At 44.7% G+C, this 19,833-nt stretch overlaps 5 protein-coding genes across 6 annotated transcripts; all 5 read left to right on the top strand.

Annotated features, from left to right (window-relative positions):
* The first annotated feature begins 802 nt into the window (after window positions 1-802).
* On the top strand, window positions 803-7,630 carry LOC309492533 (histone H1-like). The gene is made up of 2 exons (XM_082161555.1): window positions 803-1,427; window positions 7,554-7,630. The coding sequence occupies exons 1-2, from the start codon at window positions 845-847 to the stop codon at window positions 7,613-7,615; spliced, it is 645 nt and encodes a 214-aa protein (XP_082017681.1). The 5' UTR covers window positions 803-844; the 3' UTR covers window positions 7,616-7,630.
* Window positions 7,631-8,354: 724 nt separating this feature from the next.
* Window positions 8,355-8,849, top strand: LOC309492518 (histone H2A-like). The gene has a single exon (XM_082161541.1). The coding sequence runs from the start codon at window positions 8,412-8,414 to the stop codon at window positions 8,796-8,798; it is 387 nt and encodes a 128-aa protein (XP_082017667.1). The 5' UTR covers window positions 8,355-8,411; the 3' UTR covers window positions 8,799-8,849.
* A 683-nt stretch (window positions 8,850-9,532) lies between these two features.
* On the top strand, window positions 9,533-10,016 carry LOC309492516 (histone H3.2-like). Its single transcript, XM_082161539.1, has one exon. It carries the CDS (start codon window positions 9,559-9,561, stop codon window positions 9,967-9,969), a length of 411 nt encoding a protein of 136 aa, XP_082017665.1. The 5' UTR covers window positions 9,533-9,558; the 3' UTR covers window positions 9,970-10,016.
* Window positions 10,017-10,591: 575 nt separating this feature from the next.
* Window positions 10,592-11,179, top strand: LOC309492529 (histone H4). The gene has a single exon (XM_082161551.1). It carries the CDS (start codon window positions 10,628-10,630, stop codon window positions 10,937-10,939), a length of 312 nt encoding a protein of 103 aa, XP_082017677.1. The 5' UTR covers window positions 10,592-10,627; the 3' UTR covers window positions 10,940-11,179.
* A 3,437-nt stretch (window positions 11,180-14,616) lies between these two features.
* On the top strand, window positions 14,617-16,058 carry LOC309492523 (histone H2B-like). 2 transcript variants are annotated; one of them, XM_082161545.1, is made up of 2 exons: window positions 14,617-15,479; window positions 15,893-16,058. In XM_082161545.1, the coding sequence occupies exon 1, from the start codon at window positions 14,627-14,629 to the stop codon at window positions 14,999-15,001; it is 375 nt and encodes a 124-aa protein (XP_082017671.1). In that variant the 5' UTR covers window positions 14,617-14,626; the 3' UTR covers window positions 15,002-15,479; window positions 15,893-16,058. The 2 variants fall into 2 exon arrangements, with proteins under 2 accessions (XP_082017671.1, XP_082017672.1); XM_082161546.1 differs by lacking the exon at window positions 15,893-16,058 and having other exon boundaries at window positions 14,617-15,232; window positions 15,360-15,574.
* Window positions 16,059-19,833: the final 3,775 nt, after the last annotated feature.

Below are 19,833 nucleotides of genomic sequence, written 5' to 3'. Positions count from 1 at the left end.
AGATGAGACCAGTTAACTCAACACTAATCCATTATCCTCATCATTTCAGTTCAATTGTTGAATTAGCATGTAGTGGTTAAAAGGAAATCGTGACCTGTGCTGTCTCTTGCTTTAAATTAGCAATAAATTCCATTCACATGGTTCCCTAAGAGATGAATGGCGAATCAGTAGACACAAATTCTTCATTACAATTAAAATATTTATGTCGTGATATGATGCTGGCCTACATCAACGATTTATTTAACGTGTTTAATGAGATAACATATTGATAATCTGCTAACCGAAGATAAGGGCCACAGACAGAGTCGAGACTCCGGATGATGTTCGTGTGCTTCAAGCTGCCCAATACAACAGCTGTATGAAAGCCTCCTAACGCTCATCACTGATGCTGATTACATTGAAGTCTCTTTTAGACTGTTTTCTGAGCACACAAATTACGCGTTCAGGCTTTTATCAACTGTTCCGTTAAAACTATCCATCAGATTTGAGCACGGCTTTTCCCCGCGGCTGAAGCTCGCCTTGGATTTGGTCTGACGAAGGCAAAATTAACGTTTCCTCTTCGCGTTTTTTAGTCTCTAATGAAAGCCCAGAACCTCTGCTTGGTGTTCACTTAGTTTTGATTGTGACAAACTATTTAACAGCTCCAATTTTGCCCCAAATCTAAGAGAAGAAAACACAAGCGTCAGCGAGCAGCAGACACCGAGCAGGGCAGGTTGAGTCTACGAGGTTCTCATGTGTCATTTAAGACCGCAGCGCCGCTCGAGCGCTATTCATTCGGTGTTGAAACCATACAGAGTTTTTCCGATCCGATCAGAGAGAGAGAGAGAGAGAGAGAGAGAGAGAGATGGCAGAAACCGCCCCAGCCCCCGCTGCTGCCGCCCCGGCCAAAGCGCCCAAGAAGAAGTCCGCTGTGAAAGCCAAGAAAGCAGGTCCAGGCGTCGGCGAGCTCATCGTCAAGGCTGGGTCCGCATCCAAGGAGAGGAGCGGTGTGTCCCTCGCCGCCCTGAAGAAAGCGCTCGCTGCCGGTGGATACGATGTGGAGAAGAACAACTCCCGCGTCAAGATCGCCATCAAGAGCCTGGTGACTAAAGGCACCCTGGTTCAGGTCAAAGGGACCGGTGCCTCAGGCTCCTTCAAACTCAACAAGCAGCAAGCCGAAACCAAGAAGAAGCCAGCGAAGAAAGCGGCTCCTAAAGCCAAGAAGCCCGCAGCCAAGAAACCTGCTGCCGCTAAGAAGCCCAAAACTGCAGCAGTGAAGAAGCCCGCCGCTAAGAAATCCCCGAAGAAGGTGAAGAAACCCGCCGCTAAAAAGGCGACGAAGAGCCCCAAGAAGGCCAAGAAACCAGCGACTCCTAAGAAAGCAGCCAAGAGCCCAAAAAAGGCAAAGGCAGCAAAACCCAAAACGGCGAAACCTAAAGCAGCAAAACGTACTCGGTTACCTAACGTAACCTCTGTTCTCTCTAGAGAGGGAACGAGTATTGCGTAAGTTTAGCTTACGCTACGGGTAAAGTCATCTTTTCTCGAGATATGAAGCAAAAAATTATCCTTAATTTTTATATCTTGTCAACGCAGTGCGGCAGCAAGCAGACCTAGAGCAGGCAATCTAGCGTGCTCATAGGCTGCTCTGCGGCAACTGCAGCAGCCTATCACTGAGCCCTTGGCGTGACGTCACGCCCAATGAGCGCGAGCAGCGCGCCTACGCGTCACGGCCCGAGGCGGGGCGTGGCAGAGGGTATAAATATGGGCTGAGAGGCTGCTTTCACTGGTTTTTGTCGCAGAAGCGAGTGAGCTCGTGGCGCGAGCACGGCGGGTTACGCAATACTCGTTCCCTCTCTAGAGAGAACAGAGGTTACGTTAGGTAACCGAGTACGTTCTCTTACGAGAGGTTCTCTCGTATTGCGTAAGTTTAGCTTACGCTACGGGAACTCCCTTGTCAACGCCGTGCGCGCCCGGCATCCACTGAATGAGTCCCAGGGAAGCCCGGGGAACACGAGAGTGTGAGCCAGGCGGCCAATGATATGGCTAGCGCAAGTACATAAGCACATAGTAGGGGGAACAGAACGGCGCGGCCGGTCTGACTAACCAACCCTTATATTGTACAGCTCAACCAGGAGGGCTAAATCAAACAGCAGTAGCCCGCGCACAGAAGTGGGCCGGCCTACGCGAGATTTAGACTGATAAAAGTTTAGCCTGCAGGGCGGGAACTTCTAGATTGTAAAATCTAACAAATGTAGACGGGGAGGCCCAGCCCGCCGCCGTACAAATGTCATGAATAGAAATTCCGCTAGTCCAAGCCCATGACGAGGCCATGCCTCTAGTAGAGTGGGCTCTGATGCCCAAAGGGCATTGCAGGTCTTTAGACGCATAAGTAGCTGCAATAGCGTCCACTATCCATCTGGACAGAGTGTGTTTCGAGGCGGCGAGACCCTTGGTGCGCCCACCAAACGAAACGAAAAGCTGCTCCGAGCGCCTCATGGCGGCGGAGCGCGTAATGTAATTTCTCAGCGCTCTGACAGGGCAAAGGAGATTACTGTCAACTTCGCTGCCGGTAGCCGGCAAAGCTGAGAGAGAAATGACCTGTGCTCTGAAGGGTGTGCCCAACACTTTGGGGACATAACCGTGTCTCGGTTTGAGAATGACTTTAGAGTCATTAGGTCCGAACTCGAGACATGCCGCGTTAACTGATAACGCATGCAGGTCACCCACACGTTTGACTGAAGACAGGGCTATCAGAAAAACGGTTTTGAGCGTGAGGTATTTCATATCCACAGTTTCCATGGGTTCAAAGGGATGCGCTTTCATGGCCTCTAAGACCAGGGAAAGATCCCAAATAGGAACCGAGGGGGGTCGCGGGGGGTTCATCCTCCTAGCTCCTCTAAGGAAGCGGATAATGAACTCATTCCTCCCTAATGCGCGGCCCAGCGCCGAGTCGGAAAAAGCTGATATGGCCGCAACATATACTTTGAGCGTGGAGGGGGACCTGCCCATGTCCAACAGCTCTTGGAGGAAACAAAGCACACGCGACACCTCACATGTTTGTGGATCCAGCCCTTGGGCGGTGCACCATTTATTAAACACAGACCATTTAGATGTGTAGAGCCGTCTCGTAGAGGGAGCTCTAGACTGTGTGATCGTGTTCACAACCCCTATTGGCAAGTCAACGGGTATCCGTTGATTATCCATACATGCAGAGAAAGCGCTCTGGATGAGGATGCCAGATCGAGCCGCGGGCTTGAGAGAGAAGGTCTCTTCTCACCGGTATCGGCCAGGGGGGTGTGTCCGCCAGCCGTATTAGATCTGGGAACCACGTTTGATTCTCCCAATACGGGGCTATGAGGAGCACCGTGTGGCGCGCTTCCCTGATTCTCCCGATGACTTGTGGCAGCAGAGAGACAGGGGGAAAAGCGTAAAGCGGGCCGCTGGGCCAGGTTTGGGCCAGCGCGTCCTCGCTCTTGGAAAAGAACCGTGGGCAGTGCGCGTTGTCTTTTGACGCAAAGAGGTCGACTTCCGCAAAGAGGTGACTGGACTGTTTGGGGATGCAAAGACCACTCCCCCAGGGGAACATTGTCCCTGGACAGTCTGTCTGGACCCTCGTTCAGGAGACCCGGCACATGCGCGGCTCTCAGCGAGCGCAGTGAGTGCTGAGCCCACACAAGGAGGCGTTCCGCCAGGGCGCAGAGTGTTTTGGATCTGACACCGCCCTGACGGTTCACATAGGCTACCACTGACATGTTGTCCGTGCGGACTAGTACATGGTGGCCCTGTAGGTATGGGAGGAAGTGCTTGAGCGCTTTCTCGACCGCCAGCATCTCTAGACAGTTTATATGAAGGTGACTCTCCTGGTCTGACCAAGGGCCATAGACCGGTCTGCCCTCTAATAGCGCTCCCCAACCTAGGTTGGACGCATCTGTCGAGACAACTTTCCGGTGCGAGACAACTCCCATCGTCACTCCCGTGCGATACCATTCGGCTGCTAGCCAGGGCTGCAGGGCTGAAACACAGCCATGATCCACTCTGACTCGTAAGCGGCCGGCCGTCCAGGCTCGGTGAGGCACTCGCGCTTTCAGCCAGCGTTGAAGCGGGCGCATGCGCAGTAAGCCCAGCTGGAGCACTGCTGCAGCTGAGACCATATGCCCCAGGACTCGCTGGAATGTCCTCAGCGGAACCTGACTGCCTGTCTGGAAAGACGCGGCGAGATGTCGAATGCGGCGCGCGCGCTGCTCTGACAATCTGGCCGTCATAGCCACCGAGTCCAGTTCTATTCCGAGAAAGGAAGTCGACTGGCGGGGCAGTAATGAGCTCTTGGTCCAGTTGACCGAGAGACCCAAGCATTCCAGATGGCTGAGAAGCGCTGTTCTGTGAGACAAAAGCTCTGCCTCTGACTGCGCGAGGACTAGCCAGTCGTCCAGATAATTCAGTATCCGCATTCCTTGTCTCCTCAGGGGAGAGAGAGCCGCGTCCATGCACTTCGTAATGTACGGGGTGCTAAAGATAGACCGAACGGCAGGACGGTGTACTGATATACCCGACCGTCAAAGGCGAATCTCAAGAATGGCCTGTGACGGGGTATTATCTGAATCTGAAAATATGCGTCCTTTAGATCGAGAGAGATGAACCAGTCTCCCGGGCGAATTTGCGCGAGGATTTGTCTGGTTGTGATCATTTTGAACGGCCGTCTCATGAGAGCTTTGTTCAAATGTCTCAGATCTAAAATAGGTCTCAGCGCTCCGTCCTTCTTGGGTACGAGGAAGTAACGGCTGTAAAGCCCGACTCGCTCAGAGAAGGATAAACCTGTTCTATAGCCCCTTTGCGCAGCAGCTTCGCTATTTGTGCTTGAAGCAGGTGCGCTGCTTCTAAAGTCACTTTTGTCTCCGTCTGCGCTAGAAAGCGCGGGGGCGACGAGCGAATTGAAGCGAATAGCCGTGTTATATAGTATTCAGCACCCATTCTGACGCGCCCTGAATAGCTTCCCATGCTTTTGCACGCATAGCTAGGGGTCGAATGGTCTCTGGGTTCAGATCGCCGCGCTGAGCGGGATGGGGAACCTGTATCAGAGAGGATGGGGCGGCGACGCGCCGCCAGTGCTCGAACACGGGGGCTGGAAAACAGTGCTGACTGGCTGTACAGCATATGATGGCTCGATCGCTACGGATGGAGCGCGTTTTGCTGCTAAACACCCCTGGCGCGAGAGCGGCGTGGGGGTTGTCATGTCTGAAAGTGGGTGCGCGTGCTCGTGAGCGGGCGCAGAGTTTACACTTATAACACGGCCAGTGTTTGGGAGCTTTGTAACCCGAGGTAACTGAGTGGCAGAGCAAGCAGCGGGTAGTTGTGAGCACAGGGTTGTGGGCACATTTACTACACTTGGTACTCGAGCGTGTGTCCGCTTTATGAGAGTGTGCTCTGAGCGTGTTACCATGGGGATAGTGTTTGTGTGTAGTGGTGAGCACATTTTCTACACTTATGACACCTTCGGCCAGAGCCGGAATGTTTGTGAGCTTTGGAGGATCTGCAACCCGGGGTAACTGTGTAACAGAGCGGGCAGTGGGTAGGTGTGGGCACAGAATTGTGGGCACATTCTCTACGCTTAGCACTCGAGCGGCGCATGCCCGCTATGAGAGTGCGCTCTGTGAGCGTTACCGGGGAGACCGTGTTTGTGTGTAGCAGTGAGCACGTGGGAGTGGGCACATATTCTACACTTATAACACCATTGGCGTTATAGGAAACTGATAGAGCGAATGCTTTGATGGCTCATATGTTTAGACGCTCATAAATACTCAAGCACCATCCTGTGAGCGGGAGGGTGCGAGATGCGGGTTCACTTTCTGTATGTAAGAAAGCTGCCGCGAGCTCGGAGAAGCCAGCAGAAAAAATATATTTATCTGCCGCCAGAGTCGGATTCGAACTCGGGTCCCCCGCGCGGGAGCCTAGTGTTCTGCCACTGAGCCACAGGGGCACACATAAGCTCTTAGTTAGCGCGAGCATATGACAGAGCGTCGTGTTTCGTTTCGGCGTTTGTTTGCAGGCGCGCGTGTATTAAACAGGCTCGTTTACTGCAGTATTAGTATTTCCAGCCGCCTGAACTTTAGAGGGGACTGAGAAATATGTCAGGAACGGAGTTTAGTCCGACCTGGGTGGGACTTCCTCTTTTCGCCGGTGCTCGTGACGTCCGCTCTGATATCCCTTGAGAACGGCGCGGTTGCGCGGCTCGGACAAAGGGAGAGAGAGCGGGAAGATGTCATCATGTGCTGTGACATCGTTAGTTTGCAGACGTGCGTGTATGAAAACAGGCTCGTTTACTGCAACATAGATATTTCTAGTCGCCTGTAGCTTAGGAGGGGACTGAGAAATGGAGGTGGCCGGTAGGTGACGCGCACGACCGAGACGCGGGGTAGCTTTCTTATAACGTAAAGGAAGCCAGCCCGTGACCGCCTACTTCTGACATCCCTTGTGAGCGGCGCGTTTGCGCGGCTCGAACAGAGGGGGAGAGCGCAGGAAGGGCGAGCGTCGTCATGTTTTGCGTAGCGTTAGTTTGCAGGCGTGCGTGCATAAAAACAGGCTCGTTACTGCAATATATGTATTTCCAGTCGCCTGAGCTTAGGAGGGGACTGAGAAATATGTCAGGAATGGAGGTTAGTCCGCTAACACTCTACTCTCCTTTAGCCAGTGACGGGGGGGTAGCTTTCTTGTAACGTAAAGGAAGCTATAGCCCGAGACCGTCCGTTTCTGACATCCCTTGTGAGCGGCGCCGTTTGCGCGGCTTGACAGAGGGGTCTGACGTCATCTGCTTCGTCCCCTGAGGCGACGGCAGTGCGGGCAATGGCCGGCCGCTGCGCGTCGGTGAAGGGCGGGGGAGAAGGAGAGAGCGAGGCTCGCGGGAGGGGCTCCGGCGAGCGCTCAGCTGTCATACCCGGCTCGCTGAACGCAGCCGCCCGGGTAGAAGGCCAGGCAGAGAGCTCAATCACAAGGCGGTCTCCGTCGCTGAGCGTGGCTCTGCACGAGCCACAGGATGAGCGAGGCATTTGAAACAACGCCTCGCGCTCTTTTAGATGCAAAGTGTGTCGCGGGGCGAGCACACAACACACACACATAGAGCAAATAAAGGATATATTCGCCGGATAGCGAAGCAGGCAGGGATAGCTGAAGGCGGCGAAGGCGGCCGGCTTCCTCAGGCAGAATCCTCGGCTTGCAAGGCGCTGGTTTCAACGGCGGCTTCCTCAGAGATCAGCGATGCCAAGAGCTTCGCTGAAGAGACAAAAATCAGTGAAAGCAGCCTCTCAGCCCATATTTATACCCTCTGCCACGCCCCGCCTCGGGCCGTGACGCGTAGGCGCGCTGCTCGCGCTCATTGGGCGTGACGTCACGCCAAGGGCTCAGTGATAGGCTGCTGCAGTTGCCGCAGAGCAGCCTATGAGCACGCTAGATTGCCTGCTCTAGGTCTGCTTGCTGCCGCACTGCGTTGACAAGATATAAAAATTAAGGATAATTTTTTGCTTCATATCTCGAGAAAAGATGACTTTACCCGTAGCGTAAGCTAAACTTACGCAATACGAGAGAACCTCTCGTAAGAGAACCTAAAGCCGCCAAGCCTAAAAAGGCAGCTCCCAAGAAGAAATAAATCTAACGTTACTGTCTGTTCCTCAACGGCTCTTTTCAGAGCCAACCACTAACTCTTGAGTAAAGAGCAAAACTCATGTTTTTGAATGATTTGGTAATTCTGGAATCAAATAGACAAATATGTGTCTCAACAAATTTCGGATTGGTAAAACTCAAGTAAATAATTTTAATTTGATTGAAATTTGCCAAAAAGCTTGTTAGATTTCAAAGCAAACAGTTCTCACAGTACGACTCAAGGATGTTGATTAACAGTACATATCATTATACACAAACCATAATGCTGGAGAAACGTGGCAATTCAAACAACCCCACAAACAATAATGGCAGTGATACAATTATAATATTACATTAATGGTAATAATACTCTACAGTATCAGATCTGGTCAATGTGAACAAGTATAGTGTGTGAAATGTGTAGCACTTTTGGTAGGAACAGCGTATAATATCCATTGTTGTAGCCTATACTTATTTGAATTTTCTATCAAACATTTCAGTGATTCAATCTCTGGATACATTATACGTTTATCTCTGTAAAGCTGCTTTGACACAATCTACATTGTTAAAAGCGCTATATAAATGAGGATGACTTGACTTGATTTAATCTCTTCTGTCTACATGTGATCGTTCCAAAAAGGGGGTTGGGTTTTGAGGGAAGTTCAGTGATTGGTTTAAAACTTATCACAGTGTAAACCAATGGGCGACTGGCACTCTCGTTTAAAGCTAGTATGAGCCGTCACTGATCTTCTTCATTCCGTTAATTTCGTCAGAATATTCTCTTTTAGTTGCTGATTTTAATAATGAGCGGAAGAGGTAAAACTGGTGGTAAGGCTCGCGCTAAGGCCAAGAGTCGCTCTTCCAGGGCGGGACTGCAGTTCCCCGTCGGCCGTGTTCACAGACTTCTCCGCAAAGGCAACTATGCCCAGCGCGTCGGTGCCGGAGCTCCGGTGTATTTGGCCGCTGTGCTCGAGTATCTGACCGCTGAGATCCTGGAGTTGGCTGGAAACGCCGCTCGGGACAACAAGAAGACCCGCATCATCCCTCGACACCTGCAGCTGGCGGTGCGCAATGACGAGGAGCTGAACAAGCTTCTGGGTGGCGTGACCATCGCTCAGGGTGGTGTGTTGCCCAACATTCAGGCCGTGCTGCTGCCCAAGAAGACCGAGAAGCCCGCGAAGTCCAAGTAGACTGACGGAAGCGTCTCTTCAAACCAAAGGCTCTTTTAAGAGCCACCCAATTCCCCAAGGAAGAGTGATTTCATTTACCTGATTTTTATTTGATTTTCTTTTTAAAGTCCCTTCGATAAAACAAATAATAAAGTTGCAGAATGCATATGAATGGACTTTAATGAATAGTAACCATGAATAGTTATTGTACAATGCTGACATAAAAAAATAAACAATTTGACTAGAAATACACATGGTCCCCAAATATATATTTTTTTAAAGTAAAGCATTTTCTAACTAACCACTACACATTGTAATGGTTTAATGATGGCATTATGCAAATGTCGTTTTATTGGCATTGCTAAAAATATTTAAGCTGATGTAAAAAATAAATGTAATATATATTGTGATGATATAAGTATCTGTACTTGTTTTTTTACTAAATTATTTCCACAAGTCAAACTGTACGTCCAATTAGTTTTTAAGAAACATTAAAAATCACCTATTTTGGTTTACAAATTTAAAACTGATTTCACCTCATTTATTTTCGTGGATACACAGAAAAAGCAAAGTACGTTTGGGCGGGAACCACAAACTGACGTCACTTGTTTGAAAACAGCCATTGGCCAACTGTCATTTACAGATGCCAAACAATAACCAATCGAATGCCTCTGAAGCAAAGCCATCCAATGAGCGCATGGCAGCCCTGGGCTTAAATACGCGCTGTGTTCGACTACACTACTCAGTCTTGATTAAATCAGCATCAAAACACTTTTAAATAATGGCAAGAACTAAGCAAACCGCTCGTAAGTCCACCGGAGGAAAAGCCCCGAGGAAGCAGCTGGCCACTAAAGCCGCCCGTAAGAGCGCACCTGCTACCGGTGGCGTTAAGAAGCCTCATCGTTACAGGCCCGGTACCGTGGCGCTGAGAGAGATTCGCCGTTACCAGAAATCCACTGAATTGCTGATTCGCAAACTGCCCTTCCAGCGTCTGGTGAGAGAAATCGCTCAAGATTTCAAGACTGATCTGCGCTTCCAGAGCTCGGCTGTCATGGCCCTGCAGGAGTCCAGCGAGGCTTATTTAGTGGGTCTGTTCGAGGACACCAACTTGTGCGCCATCCACGCCAAGAGAGTCACCATCATGCCCAAAGACATCCAGCTGGCCCGCCGCATCCGCGGAGAGCGCGCTTAAACCCCCAGCAGTCACACAAACCCAAAGGCTCTTTTAAGAGCCACCTCATTAACTCAATGAAAGATGATTTCCATATCATGGTGTCTTGAAGTCGGAACTTTATATGCCACGGTGGTCTTATAAAATGCTATTTTTAGGTATTACTCAAATCTAAAAGTAAATTTAAGGAAGTTAACGGTGGTTTTAGTGTTATGCTAGTTAATATTTAGTCAAAATGACTGAAGCCCTATAGTTATGAAGAGTTCAGATGCAAACGCCTCTAAATGCCATCTGGAATTTTCTTATAGAATTATCATTTTTATCAAGCTCGTATATTTAAATTAAATAATTTCACTTAAAATACAAAAGCTTGATGATGATCATTCTATAAGAAAATTCCAGATGGCATTTAGAGGCTTTTGCATCTGAACTCTTCATATATTTTTTTTACAGGTTTTTATGTTATGTACTTAAATTATAGTTATTAATATTACTTAAATTCTACTTATTTCCACTAGTATCAAACATCAAAAGACTGACCTCGACTTGGTAATGCGTAACCGGTGACGTTTACTAGAACCGCCCATTAATGTGGTTTCAACTAGGTCCGCTAGCTGACTATAATTCCTCTTACCGAGTACTTTTACTTCCATCTGTCAATTGAAGAGTATCTGTCGTTATGTCTGGAAGAGGAAAAGGCGGGAAAGGACTCGGGAAAGGAGGCGCTAAGCGTCACCGAAAGGTTCTTCGCGATAATATCCAGGGAATCACTAAACCCGCTATTCGTCGTCTTGCTCGACGTGGCGGCGTCAAGCGTATTTCTGGCCTGATCTATGAAGAGACTCGCGGTGTGTTGAAGGTGTTTCTGGAGAACGTCATTCGTGATGCTGTGACTTACACTGAACACGCCAAGAGAAAGACCGTCACCGCCATGGATGTTGTGTACGCGCTGAAGCGACAGGGACGCACTCTGTACGGGTTCGGGGGTTAAGAGATTCACGAAGGAGAAAAACACAACGGCTCTTTTAAGAGCCACACACATTTACACACAAAGAACGAGTTTGAGGTGGTGAAATTGTATATATTTTTAATATATTAATTATTGTGCTTTCCTTAAACGTTACCTATAAATGATTTATTAAGCAGATACAAATAATAAACTTAACGTTGCTTGGTTTGACTGTTATTCTCACGATTGTGCTTTGCAGTTAAAACTAAATTTTCAAAGAGTTGTGAGTGTTCGTTGTCATTGTGCAACATTTTTATGTAGTTTACTATTGTTTTTATATTTGTATATGCATGTCTTTCAAAATACAGTTTATTCTTCACTGTAGTGAACTTTATATTTTAGTGAATTTCTAACATGTGTTTTTCAGCCTGGATGTCATGTAAAGTCAAATTCAGGGCTTTCCACAGATACAAATGTTTGGAGGTTTTATCATGACTACAACTTCTGCTTAGTCTTTAAAAATGACTGGCATTAATTTAGCACTCTTATGGAAAATTGTAATATTTTGTAATTATTTAAATCAGACTTGTTTTCAAGTTGTTTGTCATAAATCAACATCTCAGGAAAACTATATGGGGTTTGGGAGACGAGGTGTATAGGGAAGGAAATTATACATCGATTGTCCTATGAATGTAGAGCACTTTTGTCATCATGTTGCCCCAAGAACACATTAATATGCTAATTAGATGCAGTTAGATACATTGTGTTGAATGGGAATGGCATTTATGGCCATGTTTACAGGCATAATTAAGTGCATGAAGTAAAATGGTATATCAGTTCATTACATTATATATTTCATAATCATAACCGCTGAGAATCATATTTGCACAACGTTTGATTAAACAAATTCTGAAACTTCCCAGTTTTTGCCTAAACATGTAATTTCTTGTCATTTTATTTTTTAAATAACTGGACACAGCATAATATGAATAAAATATAATTTTTAAATCTGTTTCTTATATTATCTCATGCTGTTTCTGATGCTGTAAACAATGCAGTGACATGGAAAAATACAACAAAACGTTTATGGGTCTCAAGGGAATAAATCCGTGTATCATTCGTTCAGTCGTTTTTTGATTTAATATTGAAAGTAGAAAAATGAGAAAACAGTTCCTTTTTCGATTTTTCATTTTTTCCCAAAAAACGAAAAACAAGAATTCTGCTTTAGTTTTCGTTTTTCGTTCTGAGGTAGCAAAATTAATAAACAGCTTGATATTCGATTTCTACACATGGGCGGGAATGAAACGCCCCTTTCCTCTGATTTGTCAGCCGAAGATCAAACTGTCCCGTCATCAGTTCAGTTCTGCACTGCAGAATAAGAGTCCTCCGTTGTGCGGATTCTTAACGCGTTTATTGCAACTTTTTCATATTTTTTCCATCAACCAGACTAACGAATGGCTCGACACAACCCGTACTGGGGAATAGACTAGACAGGGCTTTCTTCTGTGTAGACCAGAGTTCTCAAGTGCCAGGGGTTTGCTATTTTCCGAACTGTAAAGTCACGTTTTTTTTTTTAGTATTTTTATTTTTTTTATCATGAACCACGCTGTGTTTTAATCCTAAGTGACTATATAATGCATTTTACTTAAAATAATCGAAATGTTGACTTTCAAAAGTAGGCGCGTCAGAAGGCTATTCACTCTATTTTGGTTCATTTTTGGTGTGCGCCAGAAAGATGTTCAAGGAGTTTGAGACGCAGCGCATCATGTTGTTTTCTTTATTTTTTAAAGGTCATTTGTAGTCATTTTGAATGTACACAAATAAAAATATAAATTTTACTGCTTCGAATGACAGAGTATTAAACGACAGAATATTAAGTTATTTCCCCTGCTGAGCAACAAACGAGATATTATCATTCGTGCTATAGATACGCACTTCCAAGTGATGGCGCTGGCGCATTGCTCGCTCACACAACATCTAGGCTATTATCAGTTCACTTCTGGCATTGCTAACTTGACATCGCAGCCTATTCATTATTAAAATAAAACACAGTCAACCAAATATATAAAAATTATTCTGCTTAATTTAATTGGTCTTTTGTACAATATAAAGGCTGTGCTGCACAGTCCTACTTGCTGTTATTCCAAACTCATTTCCCTTGCTGTGAAGATGATGATTTAGCATATACGTGTATATTGGGACTCGACTGAAGTACGAAGCCTTCTTTACATTACTAGTTAGCATCCAAATGTTACATTGCAAATATGGAAACCTTGGACCGAATGAGAGATGCGCGAAACCAATGTCCGTACAGTTTCAGTTTCAATAAAGGACATAATAGGCTATTATTATAAGTTATTAGGTTAGGCTATATTTTTATTATACGGGCTACTTATTTTTCATTCTTGTTGTTTTCTGAATACCATTCATTTAAGGATTTGACATAGGCTACAGTAAGGGGAAGTAAAATACGCATAGACATAGCCTATATGTTATTAATAGTGTTTATAATGTTAGTGTTGTATTTTATTTACGGTCTTTTACACTATTTCTGAATAGGCTAATAATAAAATGCGTTTGTTTCCCTCTCAACATGACCGTGCGCTGCGCGCAAGCGCACATCTTTGAGATATAAATTAATAAATTTTAATAAAACACAAGGCCTACATAATAAAACTCAGAAGAGTAGGCCCCTATGTATTTTAATATCTCTGTTGTTCTCTGTTCTCCGGTTGTTAGATAGTCAGTCTGAATGACAGTTCATGCGTTTACGTTAAAATAGGCCTATTATATAGTCAATGCATTATTCTTTTCTTTGTGTATTAGTGTTAAAAATATTTAATTTACAACTAATTATATTGATTTATATCTTCATTTATTATTAAAAAAATAAAATAATTACTGGGTGAGGCGACCATGGTAGGCTTAACAGCCGTCATTTACCCTGCATACCCAGCTGATGCAATATCTACACGGAAGAAAGCCCTGTGTCTGGTTGTTTGATGAAAAAAAGATTAAATGTAGCCTAGTTGCAATAAACGCGTTAAGAATCTGCACAACGGAGGACTCTTATTCTGCAGTGCAGAACTGAGGAAAATCTTCGGCTGACAAATCAGAGGAAAGGGGCGTTTCATTCCCGCCCATGTGTAGAAATCGAATATTCAAGCTGTTTATTATTTTTTCTACCTCAGAACGAAAAATGAAAAATCAAGCTGAATTCTTGTTTTTCGTTTTTTTTGGAAAAAATGAAAAATCTAAAAAGAAACTGTTTTCGCATTTTTATACTTTCAATATTAAATAAAAAAACGACCGAACGAATGATACACCGATTGGAATATACTCATCTTTCAAAGCACGGTATTGTGCAATTATAGTTAATTCATGGAGTTTACATTGAGTAATAATACATTGTGTTACAAGATACCTGGTAAGATTTCTGAAATTATTCGCACATTTTCTTATTCGTTCCGAAAGAAAAAAATGCGGGAAAATTAAACAACGGAATGGAGTCGATGTGGGGGATGGTATTTATAGATGGGCTGATTCATATTTTAAAGCTTCTGATTGGTCCGCCTACAAGTCAGTGAATGTGTAATGTGGCCAATGAGGTCACTCTATGGGTTAAAGACTCACAATCAGAGCCTCTTCCCTTTTGAAATTAGCATAGAGCAGCGCATAAAGCCCGCCTGCAGTGATTCAGCTTTATTGAGTTTCTCTGACTGAATCATCATGCCTGAACCAGCGAAGTCCGCACCCAAGAAGGGCTCAAAGAAGGCCGTCACTAAAACCGCCGGCAAGGGCGGGAAGAAGCGCAGAAAGTCCAGGAAGGAGAGCTACGCGATCTACGTTTACAAAGTCCTGAAGCAGGTTCATCCCGACACCGGGATCTCCTCCAAGGCGATGGGAATCATGAACTCTTTCGTCAACGACATCTTCGAGCGCATCGCTGGTGAAGCGTCTCGTCTCGCTCACTACAACAAGCGCTCCACCATCACATCTCGAGAGATCCAGACCGCCGTGCGTCTGCTGCTGCCCGGAGAGCTGGCCAAACACGCCGTGTCTGAGGGCACAAAGGCTGTGACCAAATACACCAGCTCGAAGTAGAGCGAGCTCAGCTCAACACACACACACAAAGGCTCTTTTAAGAGCCACACATATTATTTGCAGAAGAGCTTTGATCGTACACCGTTTCTCATACCAAAGTAAAAGCAATTATCCGTCCTTCTGTGTTTATGCTGTTGAGCATCAGGCTTAGTAGATGAACAAGTTACAAACTTTTCTTTAAGATTATATGTATTCACTCTAACAGCATATTGGCTTTGATCTTCAGCTAATGTAATTTCAAAACATTTTCAACATTTAGCTTTGAATATTGTTTTTCTGCACAATCATCTTTGTTTTACAGTAGCAGAAACTCTTCTGAGAAATACTCTCAACACTATTGTTGATCCTGTAGAGGAAGAAGATGATGATGATGATGATGTGAAACTTGTGCTCCAGTAATGCTGGGATTTACAGACGTGATCATGTCAACGTTCACATCTTCCTCCACCAAACACAAACCACAGATCAGATTTCCACTGTGAGTAAAATCTATTATGAGCTTCATAATGAAACCATTATGACACTTTATTCTTTTTGTCTTTTGTCTTAGTTGTCTACCCTTTTTTAATTCAATTGCTTGTTCTATGTGTCCATTTAGAACACTTCCCTCATTTTGTTTTCTTTCCTTCTAATGTCGTTCCTTTCATTTTGGGGGGCCTGATTTGCCTTGCTTTGAGAAAGACATTTCTACCGCAGAAGTTCGCGCTCCTCCAGATGCTGAACTAACTAACATAAACAAAATGCGTGCAGATGGACTAAACCATTTGGCGCATTAGCAAAGGGGACCAGTCAGTCAATCAACAAAGTTATTCAGCCAATACTTTATTTTATTTTATTTGTATTCCCTTTTTTCCCAATTCCTTTGATTTTTTTAATTATTTTTTTAAACAGCTCTGTGTGGGCGGAGCCAGGGTAGTCCAAGAGACTTCACTGGAAAGTGGGTTTTGGTTCTTTCTTTTTTTCTCTTGCTCAATTAAGACGTTTGCAGTGCCGTGTTGTGTGAACCATAATTTCTTTTAACCATATTTATTAGAGTGCTGTGAGTTTGCAGTGTGTAGACATTAAAGGTCCCATGACATGCTACTTTTTGTAGGCTTTAATATAGGCCTTAGTGGTCCCTAGTACTGTATCTGAAATCTCTTTCCAAAAATTCAGCCTCGGTGCAGAATTATAGCCACTACAAGCCAGTCCCAGAATGAGCTTCCTTCAGACGGGCCGTTTCGGTGTCTGTAGCTTTAAATACTAATGAGGAGGAGAAAGGCAGCGCAAGGTGGAGGGTGGGTGTGGCCTTGACCATCTTGCGCAACGGTAATGTGACGTGCATGTTTACGTTGGATATAGCAATGGCACGAAGACACGCAGTCTTTCAAGCATTTCAGTTTGACACAGAATCTGATCCAGATGGAGAAGCAACGGATGAAGAAGTTTCAACTCAGCGGCTCCAGCAGGACGTTTCCGAATGGTCAGTTTAAAATATTATGTCTGGATACAGTACTTTATTCGGATGGTTTAAAGTTATTATCATGTAGCTAACGCGAACCTACTGTTGCCTTTTCATGAGAGATCTGTAACGTCTGTATTTATCTTATTACAATTACATCAAGCTCTGCGATCTTGAAATGCGGATATCGCGCGCGCCATATAACGTTAACCAACAGGAAAACGGTTATAAAAATAACAAAGACGTGTACAACACTCGCGTTACAGTGTGTGTAACGTTATTCACACACATAAACTGCATAGCTGCATAGCTAATGTTACAGCCAGATTCTATGTGTAACAATCTAGGTAACCATAAACAGTAAAGCAACACACTTATATATCATTAGTTGACTTACTTGTCCGAGGTGTGTAGCTGAGCCAAAGAGAGTGATCCAGACTTTAGTTTCAGACGTTCAGCAAGCCCAGCTCTGTATTGACCCTTCGGTGTTCATTTGTACATCCAATTATTGAGCAATTGTTATGCTTCGCTCGCTCAAAAGCCATGATATCTCTCGTCTCGTGGACAAACTAAAATCGCGCGCGCGCGCGTTCCTACTTCCTAGCGCATTTTCTCATGGGCGGAAAATATTCTCTGGGCGGGCAAAGCAGAGACAGGGGAGGTAACATTTCCTCCTTATGACGTCATAAGGAGGAGATTCAAGATCAGCGCGTATGAGCCTCCATTTTCTCAAAGGCAGAGAAAGATAGCAAAAGCTCGATTTACACCGATTGAAATTTTTAGAAACTTGGGGACCATATACAGGCTAGGGGAACTCATATTAATGTTAAAAAACCTCAGAAAGTGAAAATTTCATGTCATGGGACCTTTAAGCTCTAGTGTGTACTACCAAAGTCCTTTTAGGCAAGTCGTGCCACTCGGCCGCCATCTTGGCAACGCCTCCGGGCAGCTATTTCGGACTAACAAGACCATCCTATCTAAATGAATGGGCAGAGAGTCAGAACTGCACTGTCACTGGTCACCGGGACATAAAAACTGCATGTATAGAAACAGCAGTAAAATATGATAAAAATCGCTGAAAAAGTTTGACTTTGCCCCAAAATAAGGTTTAAAACGCCTTTTTCCCCACAGGTTATACTTTACTACGCATGCGCAAGGGTTCACGACACCAACTTCATTTACGTCTCTATCCAGAATGCCGGTGTTGTGCAATAATCAATGTCAATATTGTTCTCCATTATTTAAATATAAGCAGGTTTGCACTTTATCAGTAATAACAATGTATTGGATAGATCAGTTGTTTTAACTATTCATTAACATGAATCGGTTCAAAGGAGTCATTAGTTGGCGAATTGGACGTGTCATACGGTTGTGTGATTATCCCAGCAGAAGGACATGGACATCCCACAAGGTTAGTGTCAACACAGAAAACATTACATCACTGGATAGGTTCTTTCGTTTATTTAGAGAGTAATTTTATGTCAGCTGAATGTGCGGAACGTATTTCAGAGAAGATAAGGCAACGTATTTTAGCACAATTCACACCCAGCGGTAATTCAGGAAAAAAAAATCTCCGAATGCTCCACATGAAACTTTGGTCTTCTGACCTTTTACCATAATGTCGTTTTATTTTGATTAATATGCGTGCGGGAGAGAGAGCAAGACAGCGCTTAATTTGGAGACGGTGAAGTCTTATTTACACTTTCGTCTGGCTCCGAAGAGAGAGAGAGAGTGCGCACGCGCGACCGGGGCTCTCTCTCTCTCCGCTGTCGCAAAACCTCAACTGTGCGCATGCGTCAGTGGAACCAGACGATAGGCTTAAATGTTTCTCGGCTTGACTTTTAAAAGCAGATGATTGGCTTTCCAGCGGGAGGGGCGGGACATGTGCATACAACCGCCATCTTTGCCGTTACGGGTTTTCCTTATATAGTTGTATTGAGGATTGAGGAAGTGGCATGTCTCTTATATAAATTGTCTCTGGTACTACTTAAAAGGCTCTGTGCCTCTGTTCACGGGTGATAGTGAGAACTTGGCCTTCTAACAAACTCTAAACTGTCAAAAGATCAAGGGAAATTTGAATTCTCAGTTCATGACCCCTTTAAAGCGGTGCTATGCAGCTTTGCTGATTTCTTCGCTGTGTTCTCTCTTTTTGCTCTCGGGTTTCTCTACAGAGCTCCCCCTACAGCTACAGCGGAATAGATATTTGACAACACTGTCGTCAAAACTCGTTGGCGACTCTCCCCCCTCCCATCTTCTCCCGCTGGTCATGTGCTTTTGTTTTCAAAGAAGCCGGCGAACACACGGAGCCATGTCCACTGAGGTATGTATGACATACAGAAGGCTAGCATATAAATGTTTAGATAGTGTATGTGTGCAGTGCCGTAAAGCAGATCGTTACATCACGAGACCTGATATCACACGATACTTCCTGACGCTGAGGCCGGCCCAAAGTTGTAAGGGTGTTTTTTCGGCTCACAGGCGCTAGGGGGGTGCCAACCACCATTCAACCCGATAACAGTCATATAACTATTCCAATGACTCCAAAGCTGTTCGGTTAAGGTAAAAAAGTTACTTAGTGCACCTTTAAATCTGTGCTTGTTGACATGAGAGACAATCATGTATTATCAAAGACGTGATGCACACCAATGCCTTATGTTTACTAAAAGATGACACAATTTGGCGAATATGTTGTTGAGATCATCAGATGAACTTTTATTTAGAGTGCAGACATCTTTTATTTTGTAATATATATTTTGGTCTTGACATCTACATCAGCTGAGAGTGTGTGATTATAGCTTTAATATTACATTACATAACAGTAACATATATAACAACAAAAAATAAAATGGTTGGAATTTCACATGAAATAAACAGAATAAACTCCAGTAAAAGTGGTTCATTTACAAAGACTGTTTGCAAATAGAGTTTACCCAAGGTCACACACAACCAGAAAAACAAGAAAAGACATACAAATCTCAAATAAGCCTAGAAAGACTAGGACAATGAGAGTAATTTAATGACATATTACAAAATAAATGTTACATTTCACCTAATTTTCCTCACTATTTGCTGATTTACTTTTGTATGAAACAATAGCCCTAAAAGCATTAGCAGATGCCCAGAAGATAATCCCAAAATATGCAAGCATATACCATTTATAATTCAGAACACCCTTGCGAAGACTGCAAACATTCTGCATGATCAACTGCACACACGTTTAAAGATTCCAGTTTAAAGAGTGGTCTGCTTTGACTGTGTTATTGATGATAATAGCAGACATAGCAGTTCAAGCTCTTCTAAAATGATTTTTCAAATGTTTTGCAACTCTCTGTTAATATCATTTCTAACCCTTTCAATTTCATCCACAGTGTGCTGAAATTTAGTTGCTGAT

This window comes from Leuciscus leuciscus (genome assembly GCF_965113295.1).
Source record: "Leuciscus leuciscus genome assembly, chromosome: 2".
Lineage (NCBI taxonomy): Eukaryota > Metazoa > Chordata > Actinopteri > Cypriniformes > Leuciscidae > Leuciscus > Leuciscus leuciscus.
This window is presented reverse-complemented; position numbering and strand designations above follow the sequence as displayed.